The 20,216-nt window shown below is 41.8% G+C and overlaps 1 protein-coding gene across 2 annotated transcripts in view; it reads right to left on the reverse strand.

Moving 5' to 3' along the window:
* LOC133504871 (trichohyalin-like) overlaps window positions 1-20,216 on the reverse strand; it is a 74,546-nt gene that overhangs the window by 44,176 nt on the left and 10,154 nt on the right. The window contains exons 6-22 of one of the 2 annotated variants that reach the window (XM_061827566.1): window positions 18,130-18,237; window positions 17,347-17,447; window positions 13,870-14,020; window positions 13,606-13,710; window positions 13,420-13,515; window positions 13,198-13,292; window positions 10,049-10,196; window positions 7,998-8,083; window positions 7,832-7,931; window positions 7,324-7,401; window positions 6,747-6,850; window positions 6,414-6,528; window positions 3,477-3,572; window positions 2,721-2,815; window positions 2,411-2,519; window positions 2,130-2,212; window positions 1,785-1,944 (exon numbers count right to left, since the gene is read on the reverse strand). In XM_061827566.1, the coding sequence (XP_061683550.1) occupies window positions 1,785-1,944; window positions 2,130-2,212; window positions 2,411-2,519; window positions 2,721-2,815; window positions 3,477-3,572; window positions 6,414-6,528; window positions 6,747-6,850; window positions 7,324-7,401; window positions 7,832-7,931; window positions 7,998-8,083; window positions 10,049-10,196; window positions 13,198-13,292; window positions 13,420-13,515; window positions 13,606-13,710; window positions 13,870-14,020; window positions 17,347-17,447; window positions 18,130-18,237 (1,830 nt within the window). The remainder of the gene's footprint in view (window positions 1-1,784; window positions 1,945-2,129; window positions 2,213-2,410; window positions 2,520-2,720; window positions 2,816-3,476; window positions 3,573-6,413; window positions 6,529-6,746; window positions 6,851-7,323; window positions 7,402-7,831; window positions 7,932-7,997; window positions 8,084-10,048; window positions 10,197-13,197; window positions 13,293-13,419; window positions 13,516-13,605; window positions 13,711-13,869; window positions 14,021-17,346; window positions 17,448-18,129; window positions 18,238-20,216) is intronic. The other variant, XM_061827567.1, reaches the window with a different exon arrangement.

The following is a 20,216-nucleotide window of genomic DNA, read 5'->3' on the forward strand; positions in this document are numbered from 1 at the left end:
GTGTAAATTTAAAAAGGGCTTCTAACAAAATATATACATAATATGTATAACAATTTTTTTTGCAAGATGGGGCAACTGTAGCTATTGGCCTCACAGTTCTGAAGACCTGGGTTCAATTCCAGCCCTCCATGTGTAGAGTTTGCATGTTTTTCCCGTGTCTGCGTGGGTTTTCTCCGGGCACTCCTGTTTTCTCCCGCATCCAAAAGCATGCATTAACTGGAGACTCTAAATTGCCCCTAGATGTCATTGTGAGTGCAGATGTTTGTCTGCATGTGCCATGCGATTGGCTGGCAACCAGTTCCGGGTGTACCGCGCCTCCTGCCCGTTGACAGCCGGGATAGGCTCCAGAACTCCCCACGACACTTGTGAGGATAAGCGGCTAAGAAAAAGGATATATATATATATATATATATATATATATATATATAAAAATAGAGATACAGAGAGATATAGAGAGAGAGAGAGAGAGAGAGAGAGAGAGAGAGAAATACCCATTTGAAATTTTGGGAACAATTATTTAATTCATCCATTTGCTGAGAAGGCCTGGAACCCTTGGTTGAAAGGCAGACAACAACACCCCAACACAGAAGATAGCGCTAACTCCCATGGACCGGGTGCTGCTGCTTTCTCCAGACAGCATACAGAGATCACTTAGGACTAACGAAAGGAATGCCTCCGGACTGCACAACATTCCTGGGCGCATCCTGAGAGACTGTGCCGGTGAACTCACAAATTCTCTCACAGACATCTTCAACACCTCACTAAGCCAATCTGTCATCCTGACCTGCCTCAAAGCCACCACATCAACTCCTCCCCTGCACGTTTGACCCCAGTTTGCATATTGGTCCAACTGCTCAATTGATGATGCTATCACCATTGCCCTCCACTCATCCCTCACCCACCTGGAAACCAAAGACTCACAAGTCAAAATGCTGTTCACTGATTTCAGATCACTGTTCAAAACCATTATCCCCAGCAGCTCATCCTCAACCTAGACCGGCTGGGACTCAATTCCTCCGTGTGACTTCCTGACGGGGAGATGATAGGTAGTTCGGGTTGGCTGCAACACCTCCAACACCACTATGCTGAACATATAGGCCCAACAAGGATATGTGCTGAGCCCCCTCGTCTTTACTCTGCTGAATCGCAACTGTGCACCCACATCCAGCTCCAATCTCTTCATCAAGTTTGCAGACGACTTGACTGTGGTGGGTCTCATCAACAACAATGAAACAGGTTACAGGTATGCTGACCCACCTGACTATGTGGTGCAGGGACAACAATCTCCACCTGAATATGGAGAAGACTAAGGAGATCATAGTGGACTTCAGGAAAGGGCACACCCAGCATCTCCCACCAACCGTCAATGGTGCTGCAGTACAGCGGGTGAGCAGTGCCAAATTCATGGGTGTACACATCTCCGAAGACCTGTACTAGACCACTAACACCACAGCATTGGCTAAAGAGGATCAACAGCAGTCTACTTCCTGTGGGAACTGAAAGGAGCGAAAGCCCCATGCCATGTCATGATCTCCTTCAACATAGGGATGATGGATCATCCTATGCAGCAGTACACCATATGGTGCGGCACCTGCACCCTTTCCTGTCACAAGATCCTGCAGCACACGGTGAGAACTTGCCTGTCCACTCAAAGATAAAATAAATTGATTGTGGATGAGCAAAAGGTTAACCTTGAGTCACGTGCATCTGAGATCGCAAGAATGGTGGCCAGCAGCAATGAGGGTCGACCATCACAAAAATTTTAAAATGTTGAGTAAAATAACCTGCGCACAGCAGCCACTCACTCCTACTTTTTTTAATGGCTCCCCTTCCTCCTTAGGTTTCTGTTCGTCAATGCATTGAATGTGCTCATGGTTGTGGTCCACTTGACATCTGTGGCTGTCTTTACCAGGGTGTGTGTGTGTGCGTCTAGAATCATCTTGGCTGAAAGAGAGGATTCCATAGAGATTATTCAGTAATTAAATGCAATATACCTTTGTCACTGTAACAGGAAAAAATAAAATCATTTCGGCATATCAAAATTTGGAGCAGTGAATAGAAAAGTAGATGCACATTTATCAAGACACAATATTCCACAAGAAAGACAATTCCACTTGAACAATAACAACCTTTTGGTAGTCTTATTCTCCTTTGTTGCCTGCTGAGTTTCACAATAAAATGAACTGTCGTAGCCGAGACACTCTGCAAGTTCCTTAAGAATACAAAAAGATGTTTTTCAAACTTCACCATAACAACCACATTAACTGAAAATCACTGGTGGGATTACACATTACACTGTATACACAAGATCTTTTTAGAATTTAGAATCAAACGAATTTTTTAGATTTGTAATTTTCTCATCACAATACTTAAGAGTATTTCTATACAATGTCCTATTTCAGCTACCCACGCCCATGTTTGTAATTGATTCCTCTTGCTTCCGGCACTGTTTAGCTTTTGAATCCAGCTGAGAACAGTGGCTGTCTCTGCCAGGAAAGTTGTGCCCAGACTCATCCTGGCTGCAAAAGATGGAAATATTTGGAAGAGGGAAGTTTGAAGTTGTTCAATAAACAAAATAGTTGAACAATGCATACAAACAGGAGAGGTATTGTGATTGTTGACTTGTAAACAAAACAAAATAACTGAACGATTTCTACCATCCTACGTCTAAGAAATATTACCACAATTATGATCAACCTTCCATGAACAGGTCAACAAACCTCTTGACTGCTTCATTCTCCCCTTCTTTGACATCACTCGCCAGTTGACTGTCACAGCAAACACAACTGCCAGATTCATGGAACTCTGATGAAAGCTTCAGGAAACATAGACACACGCACAATTTCTAGATTGGCAATCCAGTGGTGAATCATTTGAATAACGTGATACCGGGGGAGAATGAAGACAAGTAATGTGATACCATTCCAAACACACAAATATACAATTATGGCATTAGAGGAAATGCAGTGGATGTGCATTACATGAACTATGTACTATGTCTTGCACAGTTTGACTTTTTCCACATTATGCAACAGCCTTATCCCAAAATGTGATTCTTTTTTAATTAACTTCAAAATTGTGCAGACTTGTGCAACTCACGAATCACAGTTTTTGCTCAATACATGAAGTGGTTACAGTGGTTGATGCACCTTCTGCAGCAATTTCAGCCTCAAGTTTGTTTTTTGTTTTTTTTGAGTGATGCCACAAGCTTGGCACATATCTTTGGTAGTGTCGCTCACTCCTCTATGAAGCACCTCTCAAGCTTCATAAGGTTAGATAGGGAGTGTATAGAAGAAGAAGCTGGGTTAGGGTTTTTTTTGGTTGTTATATTTGCAAAAATATCAAAAACATTTTTCATGTTGTTATGGGCTGTTTTATGTAAAATTTGGAGAAAATTTGTTCAATCAATTTTGTATGAGGCTGGAATTTAAGATGAAAAAGTGAAGTACTGTGAATACTTTTATGATACCCTGTACCTGTTGGTCTGTTGATTCAATACACTGGCCATCAGACTCCGTTATCTCTGAATTGGTCATCTCTTCTGGTAGTTCTGCATTATTGCCTCTTTTGTCCTAATTTTAACACAAAAAAGATGTAGAGCATTAATCCTGTGCCCTATTCACCCCCCCCCAACACACACACACGCACGCAATCATCAATAAATCATATCAAAGATTAGGGCCACTTTTTGTTTTAAATTTGTACTTGTCCAAAAGAAAGTATTATTGTGTTTTCAATTTGTTCAAGTGAAAAAAAAAAAAAAAACAAATAAACAACAGCTACAACAAAACAATAACCTTGGCAACTGATACATCAATTGAAATACTATTTGATTTTTATTTGCACATAAAGTATTTTAATGAGCTTATGAGTAGTAGTAGTAGTATTGTGTATTACCCTTTTCCAGAACCCGCAAGGGATGAAAACATTGAATTAAAAAAAAAATTAGAACAATTAAAGAAAGAAATCCGGGAAGTAAAAATTAAGTCTATATGTGGATTAAGATTCACCAGATCGGATGACAACATTTGCTTTGTTGAGATAAGATGGAGAAGTTATCCATAACAGCAAACAACCTGACAGTTTTTTGTTGTTGTTGTTGTTTATGATTGTGAAGCATCGCACGTCTGTCTTAAATTGACACTTACACTAATGCCGAAACATATTTTAAAAGAAATACATGGATGCACGATAATTTTATTTTAAATAACAGGAAATGTTCATGCTAACATTAATACAGTACCACAAACATATTCATTCACTAACTGTTTTAGCACATTGATTATCCACTGTCCCGATTTTGAGGGCTGTGTGGATTGCTGTGTTAATTGCATCTTCTGTTTTTTCTATACCAAAACCTATGGGTAGGTAAGGGGGAATCTTGGATCAGAGGATTAGGGGTTCACGGATTCATTGAAGGAGTGCTTCAAATCACCACCCCCCCAAAAATGGGCTAGAAACACCTATGGGGTGGCAGTTGGGGTAAAAGATTGTGGGGTCACATTTTACTGCTAAAATAATAAACATGGACACACCCAATATTAGGTTTTGTAAAAAGTATGCTATGATGAGCACATCTACACACACCCACACATCAGCACGCAGACGCATGCAAACACAAAACATTAAGCCTAATAAAACCGGTATAGACCTCGTGCACATGACACTCACAGTTTTGCACGCCGCCATATTGCCAGTCAAACCTGGCTGCTTGGCAGTATGGGAGTCGCTGAACCAGAGCAGATTTTTCAAATTGCCCGAGACCTGTTGTGCTGTTGGTTGTCACAATAGATGACACAGTTCTTCAAAGATATCATTCTATAGAAAATCAGCTGAAAAGACGAGAAAAGATCAATGGGTTGCCGGTCAAACAAAGCTGCTCGGGAGTTGCTGAACCGGAGCAATTTTTTCACAATGCCTGAGACCTATTTTGCTTTTGGTTGTCACAATAGACGAGACAGTTCTTCAAATAGATCATTCTATGAAATACCAGCAGAAAAGATAAGCAAAGATCGAGGGATTTCGGCAATTAAACAGGATGGATGTTGCCCAACGTAATACACACACCTGTGTAGTGATCATTTCATTTCAAGGAGGAATTATTCTTCTAAATATTGAATTATCAAGAAATATTTATAATGCCAAGTTGACTCATTTGAGAACAATGCGTATTTAAAAAAAAATAAACCGTCTGACACAGAGAGGTTTACGGAGGTAAGCGTGTGGCAGCAATACGCTATGTATGGAGATGACTCCCTGTCCTAATTTTTTTCCCAGTCATAGTTAATGAATGTGAGTTTGTATAAAAACAGGGGTCATTTATTTAAATCTTGGTATTTGTATTAAAGAAATCTGAGTGGGTCCATCACTATGTGGGATTTATTCTTGATTGAGAACAGATCCAGCAACGAATTATTTGTATGCGTCCAGACTTTTATACGCTGACAAACTCTTCTGTGTAAATCTCAACGGCTTATTCACCACATACGTGTACATCCAGTTGTCCAAGACAAGCGGAAACGAATTAACAGTCAAATTTCTTATCGGCGCAAACATCGACATCAGCATTAAATATGGATCCTCTATGCCAAGTGTCTCTACATACCACATACCTTTGTTTATTATCACCTTCTAAATGTTTAACGGTATGGGACAAAACTCTGGATGTCGTGCAATAAGACATAATTTTGTTTCGTCTCAACAGAATTAACTTGCAACAATGCTTTGTTTGACAGGCAATATGGCGACGTAAACAAAAATCACGTGATTTTATGACGTAGGTGGACGAGCTCTATACCATGGGTGAATTAAACAGATGGCCAAGATTTAAAAGAGTTGACGCAGCCAAGGACATTTTTCTACATGTAACAGTGTCCTTCCACTCGTGTGTGTGCACTTTCGTTCTCAAAAGGCCCCTAAACCAACCTTTTTATAGTTTAGTGTGTGGAGGGCCAGTGGACAACTGGTTGAAGCGCCTGCCTTAGTTATGAGGACCAGGGTTTGTTGTTTCCTATGTGCCCTGCGATTGGCTGGCAACCGGTTCAGGGTGTGGCCTGCCTCCTGCCTGTTTCAGTAGTTTTTTTTTTTTTTTTTAATAATTCTGTTGAACCACAACTCAAAAGCAATGTCTTGTTTTCATTGGTTAGTTTTCATTATCTTTTATTAGTTTTGTAAGATTCAAGTTTTCTCTGGGGTCATGAGCATTTTTGATGCTGATGTGACATTGCAACGTCTTGCCCCGGCAATTCAAATCTTGAACACTGCAGAACAGTTCAGTCGCATTCTGCTTTGTTGCTCAGTGTGTGACAGGCCGTTTGAGATTGTGGTTCATTGTGACCTCTTCCTGAAATACTAATTAGTTAACAAAATCCCTGCTATGTTTAAAACTACAACCCCATTAAGCAGTCACTCACTCCTGGTGTTTTTATAAGCTTCTCTTTCTCCTGGTCATGTTCACCTTCTGAGTCTGACCCAGTGCAGTGGATGGGTTTATGCTTCTTATCTATCAGAACACTGTGGACATCTTTACTGGAAGAAGAGCAAGAAGAGGACAATAAGTGAGAATTCAGCAGATCTATTTTTTCACAAAAAACATACTTGCAGACAATGTCAAGGGGAAAAAAAATTAATTTACACTGTGTTCTATGCTTTAGTTAGACACCACATATATGCTGGGAAGTGAAGAGAAGAGAACGGAGTAAAATGTGACCATAGTAACTGTATCAACTTTGGAAACAACAACAAACCTCTTAGAAATCACATTCTCCTCCTCCACTCCTTCTTTGACATCCCTCTCCAGATGACTATCACAGTTAACAGACCTGTCAGATTGCAGAAGGTCTGATGGTGCCTACAGTAATGAATAAAGGAGAAAAGAATTTATCAACTGAATAACGAGACCACACCCTGCTTTGAAGAATAACAAAAATCAGGATCCACCAGCATGGTGTTCACCACCATAATTGGCATATGCTGTTTGTTTGTTTTGTTTTCACTGCTGGTCTTGCTGGTGATAGTACCGGTTGGTGTGCGGCAGCAAGACCAGCATGCTGCTGTTTGCTTGCTTCTCACAAGATCAGCATGAAAACACTACAAAAAAGCTTATGTTGGTAAAAATTGATGAGCCCTTCCTGAAATATGCTGTTTTTGTTTTATTTTAGCAGGGCAGGCTCGCCTTGGCCGCGAGAATGCATGAGATTTGGTAAATAAATCCCGCCTCTCGTGGTTTGCCGATTAACCTTGACTGCAGTGTAAAAGTGGATCAATCGACACCATGAAATTCAAGCTAGTGTAGAGTGAATATATGGAATACACTGCCTATACCTGCTGTGATTCAATACTGTAGTCAGGATGAGTCTCATCCAACTCCTTTGAAGGATCTGCACCACAATCTCTTATTTCCTAAAATTACACCCAAAATATATATGCATAACATTGAAAGGAATAGCTACAGTTGAGAAAATGGCAAAATTAATGATACATTTTTTAGTGTTGGCCCCACAGTTCTGAGGTCCAGGGTTCAATCCCGGCCCCACTTCTGCGGAGTTTGCATGTTCTCTCCATGCCTGAGTGGGTTTCCTCCAGGCATTCCGGTTTTTGCTCCCATATACCCAAACATGCATTGCTTGAACATTCTAAATTGCCCCTAGGTGTGATTGTGAGTGCAACTGTTGTGTGTCTCTGCGTCCTTGATTGGGTGGCAACCAGTTCAGGGTCTAACCCGCCTCCTGCCCAATGATATGACCCTTGTGAGGATAAGCCATGCAGAAAATGGATGAATTGATTTTTTTGGCCAAATGTCAACAAGGAATACAGGATGTATGAACTCTACCTGCTTCTGTGGTGATTGCTTGGCTTCTGAGTGATACACAGCATCAACCGACTGGATGTGTTTATGCCCCTGATCCACTTGGGTTCTGGGAACATCTTGTCTGCATGAAGCAAAAGTAGGAAGATGAGCAACAACTCAACAGAGTTTAAGAACACACAAGACAAACCTTTTGGCATCCTCTGGCACCTTGTTGTCCTGGTCTTTGACATCAATCCCCAACTGACAGTCACTGTGAATTGAATTCTCTGATAGCTTAAGGACACAAAAAAAGACAAAAGGATGGACTTTTAATTCAACTCAATGATAAGTCACCAAGATCCTAGATCCCATTTGATCTGGATCAGATTGCTCTGGATAAGATTTACATCTAAATATATAAATATATCTATTGGATACATTGGATGTATGTATATTTTTAAACCAATATATTTGATTCAGAGCCTTTCAGATTTCTTAATTCTATTTTATCCAGAATCCTAATTAAATGCTGCTCTTGGGTTTTTCAAAAAGCCAAGACAGTGATTAGGATCGTTTTGAAGATAAAGGTCAGGATTATCCTGATCCTACTGGAAGGGTGGATCAAGCAAGCATTCACCACAGATGGCGGTGTTTGTGGGTGTTGTTGATTGATGGGTTTTGCTTTGCATAGTAGAGTTTTAAATTTCAATAAAATGTAGCGAGATTGAATTTACTGAAATTGGCTTTCTGAAGTGCTCCTGAGCCCATGTGGCCTTATCCTTGACATAATTCAGTTTTTGATGCAGTGCCGCATGACCAATTGAAAGTCACGGGCATTCATTGTTGGTTTTCAGCTTTGCCGCTTATATGCAGTGATTTAACAAGATTCTCTGAACCTTTTGATGATCTTATGGTATGTTGATGATGAAACCCCTAACTTCCTTGCAATTGTACATTAAGGAATACAGTATTGAGCATTCCTCAACTTTCAGTCAACTCAAGAACTTTGTCTGACTAACCTGTAGAGATCCTATTCTCCTTTCGTGTCAAACCAGGTGTACATGTTGTCATATGCCTCTTGTTTAGTCTTCGCTACCTCTTCCTTTTCCCTATGCTGCATCTCAATGTATTCCTTTCGCCTCTCCTCAGTCCTCTCAGTGTCCTACTTCTTCTTTACTAACCTCTTTCCTTGTATGACTTCCTGTATTTTGGGGTTCCACAACCAAGTCTCCTTCTCCCCTTTCCTACCAGACGACACCCTAAATACTCTCCTGCCTGTCTCTCTGATCACCTTGGCTGTCGTAGTCCAGTCTTCCAGGACCTCCTCCTGTCCATTGAGAGCCTGTCTTGCCTCTTTCTGAAAGGCCGCACAACATTCTTCCTTTATCAGGTTCCACCACATGTTTGTCTGCTCTTCCTTTGTCTTCTTAATCTTTCTCCCCACCACCAGTCATCCGACACACCACCATCCTATGCTGTCGAGCAACACTCTACTTTACAGTCAGTAACTTCCTTCAGATTACATCATCTGCACAAAATATAATCCACCTTCATACTTTGACCACCGGAGTTGTAGGTCACTCTATGTTCCTGCCTCTTCTTGAAAAAGGTGTTCACTTCTGCCATTTAAATCGTTTTTGCAAAGTCCACCACAATCTGTCACTCAAAGTTCCTTTCCTGGATCTCTTTCACCTCTAGGTCACATCCTTCGTGTAGGGCATAGCCGCTAATCACATTATACATAACACCCTCCATTTCAAATTTCAGCCTCATCACTCGATCTGAAGCTCCTTTCACCTCCAAGACATTATTAGCCAGCTCTTCCTTTAAAATAACCCCTACTCCATATCTCTTCCCATCTACTCCACAGTAAAATAATTAAGACCTTGCTCCTAAACTTCTGGCCCAACTACCTTTCCACTTGCTCTCTTGGATGCATAATATATCAACCTTTTCTCCTAATCATCATGTCAACCAACTCCTGACCTTTTCCTGTCAGAGTCCTAACATTCAAAGTCCTCACAATCAAGTTGTAGGTTCTGTGCATTCCTCTTCTTCAGCCGACAAATTCGCTTTCCTCATGTGTGTATACATAAATATAAAATATATACTTTACATGCGTTAAGACATACATACATACATACTTTGTGTTTATGTATGTATGCACAGATACTGTGTGTGTATATAGACAGACACTTATGAATACAGTAATGTATCCACTGTACAATCTACATTTATGTTGGTGCAACAGTCACTTACTCCTAATGTTTTGTTGTTTGCCTTCTCAACTTGTTTGTCCTTTTCAGCTACCAAAGCACCGATAGAAGAACTTGATGAAGGCATCTGGATGTATTCAAAGTCATGTGTTTTCGGGCAAAAGTGGGGTTTTTCACCAGACTCGTCTGGACTGCATGGAAAAGCGGAATGATGGAGATTCAACAGCAGTGTTTGTTTAACAGCATTTTGTACATTTATTCAGGCAGGTTAGGTACAATGGAAATGCCTTAAGGTGGGAGTGGCCGCAACAATACGTCAAAATTTTTTCACATTAGTCAAGGTAGACTCCCATGTGCCAAACAAATATTAGAATTCATCTATAGAATCGGATACTGGATCAGTTGCGGCCTGGATTAACCTGCAGGGCGTCGGTGGAAATTCAGCTACTGTGGGTTGAAGACAAAGAAGAGGAGGAAAGCGGATTCGTCGGCAGAAGAAGAAGAGAAATAAACAGAGCCTACAACTCAGGGTAGGGACTTTGAATGTTGGGACTATGATAGGAAAAGATCATGAGTTGGTTGACATGATGAGGAGAAAGGTTGATATATTGTGCGTTCAAGAGACTAGGTGGAAAGGTAGTAAAGATGCAAGTTTAGGGGCAGTGTTTAAATTATTTTACCATAGAGTAGATGGGAAGAGAACTGTAGTAGGGGTTATTTTAAAAGAAGAACTGGCTAAGAATGTCTTGGAGGTGAAAAGAATATCAGATTGAGTGATGAAGCTGAAATTTGAAATTGAGGGTATTGTGTATAATGTGATTAGCAACTATGCTCCACAGGCAGGATGTGACCTTGAGTTGAAAGGGAAATTCGGGAAGGAACTACATGAAGTAATTCTAAGCATCCCAGACAGAGAGAGAGTTGTGATTGGTGTAGATAGTAATGGACATGTTGGTGAAGGAAACAGGGGCAATGAAGAAGTGATGGGTAAGTACGGCATCCAGGAAAGGAAATTTGGGGGAAAGATTGTGTTGGATTTTGCAAAAAGGATGGAAATGACAATAGTGAACACTTTTTTCCAGAAGAGGCAGGAACATAGAGTGACCCACAAGAGAGGTAGTAGAAGCATGCAGGTGAATTATATTTTGTGCAGATTAAGTAATCTGAAGGAGGTTATTGACAGTAAATTGGTGGTAGGGGAGAGTGTCGCCCGACAGCATAGGATGGTGGTGTGTAGGATGACTCTGGTGGTGGGTAGGAAGATTAAGAAGACAAAGGTAGAGTAGAGAACCATGTGGTGGAAGCTGAAAAAGGAAAGATGTTGTGCGGCCTTTCAGAAAAAGATGATAGACAGCAGGAGTTCCCGGCTGTCTGGACTACTGCCGCCAAGGTGATCAGAGAGACAGGCGGCAGAGTACTTGTTGTGTCTTCTGGTAGGAAAGGGGAGAAGGAGACTTGGTGGTGGAACCCCAAATTACAGGAAGTCATACAAGGAAAGAGGTTACGAAGAAGAAGTTGGACACAGAGGACTAAGGAGAGGCGAAAGGAATACATTGAGATGTGACGTAGGACAAAAGCAGAGGTGGCGAAGGTTAAACAAGAGGCATATGACGACATCTACACAAGGTTGGACACGAAAGAATGAGAAATGGATCTCTACAGGTTGGCCAGATAGAGGGATAGAGATGGGAAGGATGTGCAGCAGGTAAGGGTGATTAAGGATAGAGATGGAAATGTGTTGACTGGTGCCAGTAGTGTGCTAAATAGATGGAAAGAATACTTAAGTTGATGAATGAAGAAAATGAGAGAGAAGGAAGAGTAGAAGAGGCAAGTGTGAAGGACCAGGAAGTGGCAATGATTAGTAGGGGAGAAGTTAGAAAGGCACTACAAAGGATGAAAAATGGAAAGGCAGTTCATCCTAATGACATACCTGTGGAGGTATGGAAACAATTTGGAGAGATGGCTGTGGAGTTATTGACTAACTTATTCAACAGATTACAAGCAGGTGAGAAAATGCCCGAAGAATGGAGGAAAAGTGTACTCATTCACATTTTTAAGAACAAAGGCGATTTGCAGAGCTGGAGGAACTATAGTGGAATAAAGTTGATGAGCATGGACATGACAGAACATGTATGAGGGCAGCAGAACAGTCCTGAGGTGTGTTGTAGGTGTGACAGAAGAATTCAAGGTGGAGGTGGGACTGCATCAGGGATTAGCTCTGAGCCCCTTCCTGCTTGCTGAGGTAATGGATAGGCTGACAGATGAGGTTTGACTGGAATCCTGGACCATGATGATCACAGTTGACATTGTGATTTGCAGTGAAAGCATGGAGCAGGTCAAGGAACATTTATAACAATGGAAGCATGCACTGGAAAGGAGAGGAATTAAGATTAGCAGAAGTAAAACAGAATATATGTGCGTGAATGGTGGGGGGGGCACGTGAGGCTCCATGGAGAAAAGATAGCGAGGGTGGACGACTTCAAATACTTGGGATCAACAATCCAGAGCAGTGGTGAGTGTGGTAAGGAAGTGAAGAAAGGCTCCAAGCAGATTAGGACAGCTGGTGGAAGGTGTCTGGTGTGTTATGTGACAGAAGAGTCTTTGCTGGGATGAAGGGCAAAGTTTACAAAACAGTGTTGAGGCCGGCCATGATGTACGGATGGTGGCACTGAAGAGACAACAGGAAACAGACCTGGAAGTTGCAGACATGAAGATGTTGAGGTTCTTGTTAGGAGTGAGCAAGTTGTATAAGATTAGAAACAAGCTCATTAGACGAACAGCCAAAGTTGGATGTTTTGGAGACGAGGTTCGAGAGAGCAGACTTCGATGGTTTGGACATGTTCAGAGGCGAGAGCGTGAGTATATTGGTAGGATGGGTGTGGAGGATGGAGCTGCCAGGCAAAACAGTGAGAGGAAGACTGAAGAGAAGGTTGCAAACTATAAAACATGTTCTCACAGCATAAGAATTCAACATACCATATCTGATCATTATTTGACGCTTTAAAGTGTGTTAGAGTTCCTGGATTTACTGACAAGCCCCCACAACATGTGATACTTCTTGAATGCCAAAAATGATAATACCAGATTGTTTGTCGCTAAACTACTTCGCAGAATCAAAGTCAGAATAATCTGGAATCACCAATCTGATTACATAAACCACAATGTATAAGCAGCATTTAATATGTGACATACCTTTTTACAACCTCAGTCTCCCCATCTTCATCTTTGACTTCTATATCTAGCTGACTGTCAGAGCCAACAGAACTGTCCAAAGGCTCATCGATAATCTTTAAAGATGTGAAAAAAAGACTTGTCAAAAGTATTGAGTTTGAAGTCAGTTGAATGTGTGTTGAATGTGCTACTGCACCAAACACAAAGTTAAATCAGAGTGAATATTCAGTGGAGAAATCATACCTGTTGTTCCGATGAGTCAGTGTTGTGGTCTGCAAAATTGTTTTCTTCGTGCATTTGTGGCTCTTCTATTAGATCTGTATCACTGCTTCTTGAGTCCTAGGGTGAAAAAATTTGCACACAGACACAAGTGGTGAAGGACAATTGAGGCAATTTCTCAGCCACTGTGAGGATTGTGAGGATCGTTACCTTCTTTTCAAAGATGATGACATTGTCTTCATCATGGCTGGAGGGTGTAGAACTTTCATCCTGTCCACTGCCTAAAACACTCAAGAACCCACTGCAAAAGAAACCCTGACAAAGCAAGAATGATCACTATCACCTTATTATGTTTTGGAGAGGATAGATTTGATTTAACTGTAAATTGACACATTTGACAGAGATGAAATACTGTACTCATTATCTTCAAATCTCATATTTACCACAATGTAACCATATTTAAAAGCTACTCACTCCAGGTGCTTTTATCTGTTCTTCTTTCTCCTGGTCCTGTTCAGCTTCTGCGTCCCCAACTGCATCACTGCACGGAACATGTTCACGCTTTCGATCCACAGCGCCACTGTGGTTCCCTTCACCAGAGGATTCATGTCCCAATTTATCTGGGCTGTAGAGGTGTTGACGGTGAGATGCAAATCCATTTAACGTGTCAACTAATATTAGTGATTTATTTTGAATACATTAAATATGTTTGAAAGAGGCGGTACGGTGGAGTAACTGGTTAGAGCCTTGGCCTCACAGTTCTGAGGACCAGGGTTCAAATCCCAGCCCCACTTGTAGAGTTTGCATTTTCTCCCTGTACCTGCGTGGGTTTACTCTGGGCGCTCCAGTTTCCTCCCACATCTCAAAAACATCCATTAACTGGAGACTCTAAATTGCCCTCAGGTGTGATTGTGAGTGCAACAATAATCGGTCTCTATGTGCCATGTGATTGGCTGGTAACCAGTTCAGGGTGTACCCTCCCTCTTGCTCGTTGACAACTGGGGTAGGCTCCAACACTCCCATGATCCTTGTGAGGATAAGCGGCTCAGAAAATTGATGGATGTTTGAAAGGGCCTGTGACCAGAGTGAGGATAAGCGGTGTAGAAAATGGATGGAAAAAAATATCTTGCGGAGAGTGTTGAAATGTGGAAAGACAGTACAATTCATTACTGAATTGTTGAAATTGTGTTTGACTCTTTTTCTTTTTCAGTGGTTTGTTTATTTTGGGCATTGCTAAAAGAAACCCAAGCACGTGCTTTGCATAGGTCAAGCCTACCCAACTATAAATGCTGAATGCCTTCATTCCATCCATCCATCTTCTTAGCCGCTTATCCTCACAAGGGTCACAGGGAGTGCTGGGGCCGATCCCAGCTGTCAACGAGCAGGAGGCAGGGTACACGCTGAACTGGTTACCAGCCAATCGCAGGGCACATAGAGATAAACAGCCGCACTCACAATCACACTTAGGGGCAATTTAGACTGTCTAATTAATGTTGCATGTTCTTGGGATGTGGGAGGAAACCGGAGTGCCAAGAGAAAACCCACACAGATACGGGGAGAACATGCAAACGCCGCACAGCTGGGTCCGGGATTGAACCAGGGACCTCAAAACTGTGAGGCCAATGCTTTACCAGGTGAGCTACCGTGGCGCCGCTGCCTTCATTCCATCAATGGCAATTCGGTGCAAATTCCAGTTTCTTAGTCATAATAACTTGTCCCATTTCTACCACTACAGCATGCAGGTAGCCATCAAGTTATGCCTACAACTGGAAAATGCAACTTTCTTGGAAGTGTTGCAATATTCGGGCTACAGTGTCTGTGTTGTGTGGACCCATGCACGGTGCAAAAGACAAAACAAGTTCAACGACAAGTCCGCTCGCCAGCCCACTGGCTACTCACCACACTAGCTCGTGAGGGGACCAGGAGCAAGGTCGTCTAATTAATCACCACCTTGCTCAGTGTGAAGGTCAACATAACAGGGACACTTCAGGGAAAGCTAACTGTTAATTAACACTCCAGCACATTTTATTCAACCAGTGGCACACACTAGAGGTTAGACATTTATATACCTGGCAACTTGCTTTAATTCATGATTCATTTTGCAGGCTTGTTATCTCTTCTCTGTGGTGTCTATTTAATGACATTTTTGTTTAGATTTTCCAAGGACCTTTTTTTGTTGCAGACAAAGACACAAAATTACTAAAACTCAAAAGGACACCATATGATTCAGCAGTCAGTGCTATTCTTTTTTACTTTTTTAGCTCTGGTTTTAGCTTCTGTTGCACCTCGGCTGGAATTCTGCATTACAACAAGAGCAATCACTTTGTTATGACGTAGCCTACGCCTAGTCCCCGCTTGTCCACTCCATGATTTGAGAAAATCTGTATTCGGTTTTGATGGACAGCCGGTTGGGGAAAAAAAGAATGGACTCTTTGGAAGAGATAATTATTGTGATTCATTTCTAGTACAGAAACTATGAAAATATATTTACGTAACATTTTACAAATGAGAGATAAGAGGCTGCATGCAACACAATTCTCGGTTAATTGTGTCATTTCAGTTAGTCATTTTTGTTATGTCAGTAAGAGCAGAGCGTGGCAACTTCGGCGACACAAAATAAAAAAGACAGCATGAAGAAAAATACAGTAAGACGTTCAAGGACCTGATGGGCTTAATCAGCTTTAGTCTAGCATCTAGCATTAGCATCCAGTCGTGGCTTGGGTAAAAATGCACAGCAGCAAGAATACATTTCCAAATAAATGACGATAAATAAAGATGAACAGACACATGTTACAGAGTGCTGAATTTGATCAGTTTCCCGAGTATTGCTTACCCTTCTCTGGATGGCATTATCCAGGGACACCGTCCCATCAGCTGAGTACTGAGTGATAACCATTATTGATTAATTCAAGTTTTGTTTTTTTGTTTTTTTTTGGGGGGGGGGGTAATTTTGGGAAATTAATTATTTTTTTCAGCAGCTTCCATAGTTCGAAGCATATTGCTGCTGACGTGCAGTGCTTGCACAAACTTCGCTGTGAAAAGCGCTAGAGCTATTTTGCAAGGATTGCCTTTCCTCATTCCTTTATAAAGATTATGTTTACATACAGGTTTTAACAAAACTGACATTTTTACAACAAGAACCTCTTTTTACATTGTCAGAAAAAAAATGAAAAAAAAAATAGTATTATATTACTTCTGTGGAGGTTTAGGCAAGTAAACGCTGGGGCTGTGTCCTCCTGAAGGCCAATTTGAGCACTTTGGTGTGGGTTGGAGTCTTGTCAACCCAGGGGTGGCCGTCCTTCACCCCCGGGTTGGCGCCCTCACCCACGCTTTAGTCTTAAATGGGTTAGGTTGTGGTCAGTCATCCTCATTAAGGATGCACAGCAACTCCAGAAAACTTGTGATGACAAACATGCGTGTGCAACTTTGTTCATTCACTATCTTGTCTTCGTAGACATGCCTGTTGGATTTAGTTGCCTAGTGTGGGTGCTTCAGGATTGTCCCCTGAATTTGAGTTTCTATATGTTTAGGCACTGCATATCCATTCCAACCACACACCTTATTTATCCTAGTCATGACCTATCTTATTTCCTATTTCGCTTATATCTCTTTCACACAGGGTGGAGCAGCCTTCCCAGCCCAACTTGGCTCTTAATGTAACATTATTGTGGTCTTTAACCGTTTTATACACCTATTGTGCTGACATTTTTTTGGTTTTCCTTGGCTAACATATGGACATTTTTCAATGGCCTATAAGGGGGTGAAGGATACGTGGCAACAAGCTGGTTCAGAAAAATGACACACACGTGACATCAAGATGAAGAAGAGTCCAAGCAATTCTGTTAATCTGTTAGAACTAAAATTGCAGAATAGATGTAAAATTATATGATTTATCACCGTCGATTTTTAGTGTTAATCACATCCCTATCAAAATGATGAGACAAAACAAACCCCTTTGCTGCACTAGTCTCCTCGTCCTCTCCTTTTTCATCCATCTCCAGCTGACTGTCACAGGAAATAGAATTGTCGGAGATCGGAAATTCTCCAGACATCTTAAAGATAAAAAATAAATAAATAAATAAATAATGACAAAAAAGTGTTTCCATTAAACTCAAGATGCAGATGAGTATGACTTTGTTGGGAAATTTATGTTGTGGAGATGTGAATATGGGGTAAATCCAAATTAGTTTTAGTTGATTAACTTTATGAGGCCAATGAAGATTATTTACCTCCAAGTACACCCTGAACTGGTTGCCAGCCAATCGCAGGGTACAGAGACAAACAACCAGTCGTACTCACAATCACACAAAGGGCAATTTAGAGTCTCCAATTAATGCATGTTTTTGGGATCTGGGAGGAAATCGGAGTGCCCGGAGAAACCCCAAGCAGGCACGGGGACAACATCCAAACCTCATCCAGGCGAGGCTGAGATTTGAACCCTCGTGCTCAGAACTGTGAGGCTAACGCTCAGAAGGTTCAAAAATACTGCAGGCATTAAAATCCTTGCATTAAAAACTCAAATGTGAGATAAAATGCTAGTCCTCAAATGAGGGACAATAAGTGATGTAAAGATAGCTTAGTCCTCAGCTTTATTTGTTAAATGTACAGTGTTTCATATATTGGAATTTTCTCCATTCAAACTAGCTGGAAACAAAGATTGCAAATTTTTTTAGCATCCTGAGAAATCACAGAGAAGGGGGTACCAGATAAACATATCGAGCGAAGTTCATGTACCTCTTGCATCGGTGATTCACTACTCTTATCCCCAGAATGAGCCTTATCCTGCATTTCTGACTTTGTCATCTCCTCTGCTTGATCACCACTAGCAGTGCCTTTGGAGTCCTATTATGAACAAATGTGCAGGCGCGCGCACACACACACACACACACACACACACACACACACACACACACACACACACACACACCACACACACACACACGCCCACACACAGACACACACGCACACAAGCACACTTTAAATGAACTTACACATGCAGAAAACTAAACATTTAAAGGTCAAGTGTCATCCCTATATACATTCTAAAATAGATATAATTAAAAATACATATAACATTACTAAAAAATAAATGTGATCGGAGAGCGCGTCATCCATGCGCAAAGTTGCAGAAGTGTTATTCTATGACATCCAAGTGGTCGCCATATTGGCTGCATCCTCTGTCTGTGACGTCACCCGGACATTCGCCAATGAAAACATGCGGTGCACCCTACTATGGGAGAAGAACACACCCCTTCTGACACGGAAGCTCTTTTCGAAAAGGAGAACACCACACAACAGAGTGAAGTTACCAGGGCAATATTACACTATTGTTTCCAGCCATATTCAGATTATATGCGATCATGGCCAAACCACCTCCCCGTCCGATTCCACTTCCGCCACAGCCGGTGTGGCTCATTTTCGACACCGTGGTGACTTATAATGGAGCCGAGCCGTGCAGCTTTAGGGGGTTCTTCATAGCCATCGCAGTACGAGATGAACAACACCGTCGAGCCGGGCCCTTTACTGCGTTGTCATCGCACGCGGCTGAGTGCGGCATTGTGGCAGTGTTCTTCAGAGCCGCCGCCGTCCGCGAGCCCGAAGCGCAGCCTTCGCTGGCGAAGCGACGCAGCAGCCCGATGCCATCCAACACGCACTTCGACACATTTCGTACGCGGATCTTTTGTTACGTTATGAGAGACCAATTATGTGGTCCGCCCCAAACTATTATTTTTTTAGTAGCTGTATACACACCTATCTGTCATTTGGAACCCACGAACCTCTCGTTCTCTGCACCCGTGCAATCCATTTTTCACGACGAACCGGGTCTCTTGCAAACTTATTAAGGGTAAATCCATCCTCCCGAGTGTTCAAGCAATGTCCAGCAATGCAATGAACCGGCATTTTGGCTAACATGAAGGAACATCGAGCTACGTTCCTGGAGGCAAAACTAATGGAAACAAACGAGTCCACTTGGGGGCAGTCCTGTCCTTTACGTCACTTCCTGCTTCTTCTCAAAGACAAATCCCTTGAGAGGACTTTCATGGCAGGAGTTACAAAAAGCGGTATACGTCAATATCATGTTTTGTGGTAAAAAAAAAAAAAAACGCATGGGTCCATGTCGGCTGCCGTTTTTTCATTAATAACATATTAAAAATCATGCATTTCATGACAGTGGCCCTTTAACTTTGACACAGTACACGTCATACATAGCACAACTACTAGAGACCCTTTTCTAGGACACGTTCCAGAATGGCCAGTCTCCACTGTACGCCAGCCTCGCCTGGTCTGGCCTGCCTCCGAAGCTTTTCCATGATAACAGGCATCAATCTAAAGTGAGAGTCATTGAGGCAGAGTCAAGGAGAAGCTGGTTTCTTGTCGTGCCTTCCATTTCACTGTAGGGACAAAAAATGGCCCCACCCCATCCTTAGATAACCACGGAACAAAACTGCTTTAAGACTGCCACAAACAGCCTGACGTGGTCAAATTCGACTTGACCAGACCATCGCATAGTGTTGCTGATGCACTCCTGCACATTGTCCAATTTCACAAGTGGATGCCGTGAAGAGCAAGCCAGTAGTGTGGATATTTCAAAGGAAGCTCACTGGCTCCATTCATTTTAACATACCAACAAAACTGGTACCTAAACTTACAAAATTAATCCGTTCCAGAAGTAGTTTCGTAACGAAAATTTTTCGTAAGTAGAAGCACATTTTACATGTAAAAATCTGTTCCAAGCCATCTGACTTCCCCACCCGCATCCCCATCGCCACTGTCAAAAATAAGCATTCAAAGTACATAATATAAGTAATAATTACAAAATT

The sequence above is a fragment of the Syngnathoides biaculeatus genome, chromosome 8, assembly GCF_019802595.1.
Source record: "Syngnathoides biaculeatus isolate LvHL_M chromosome 8, ASM1980259v1, whole genome shotgun sequence".
Classification (NCBI taxonomy): domain Eukaryota; kingdom Metazoa; phylum Chordata; class Actinopteri; order Syngnathiformes; family Syngnathidae; genus Syngnathoides; species Syngnathoides biaculeatus.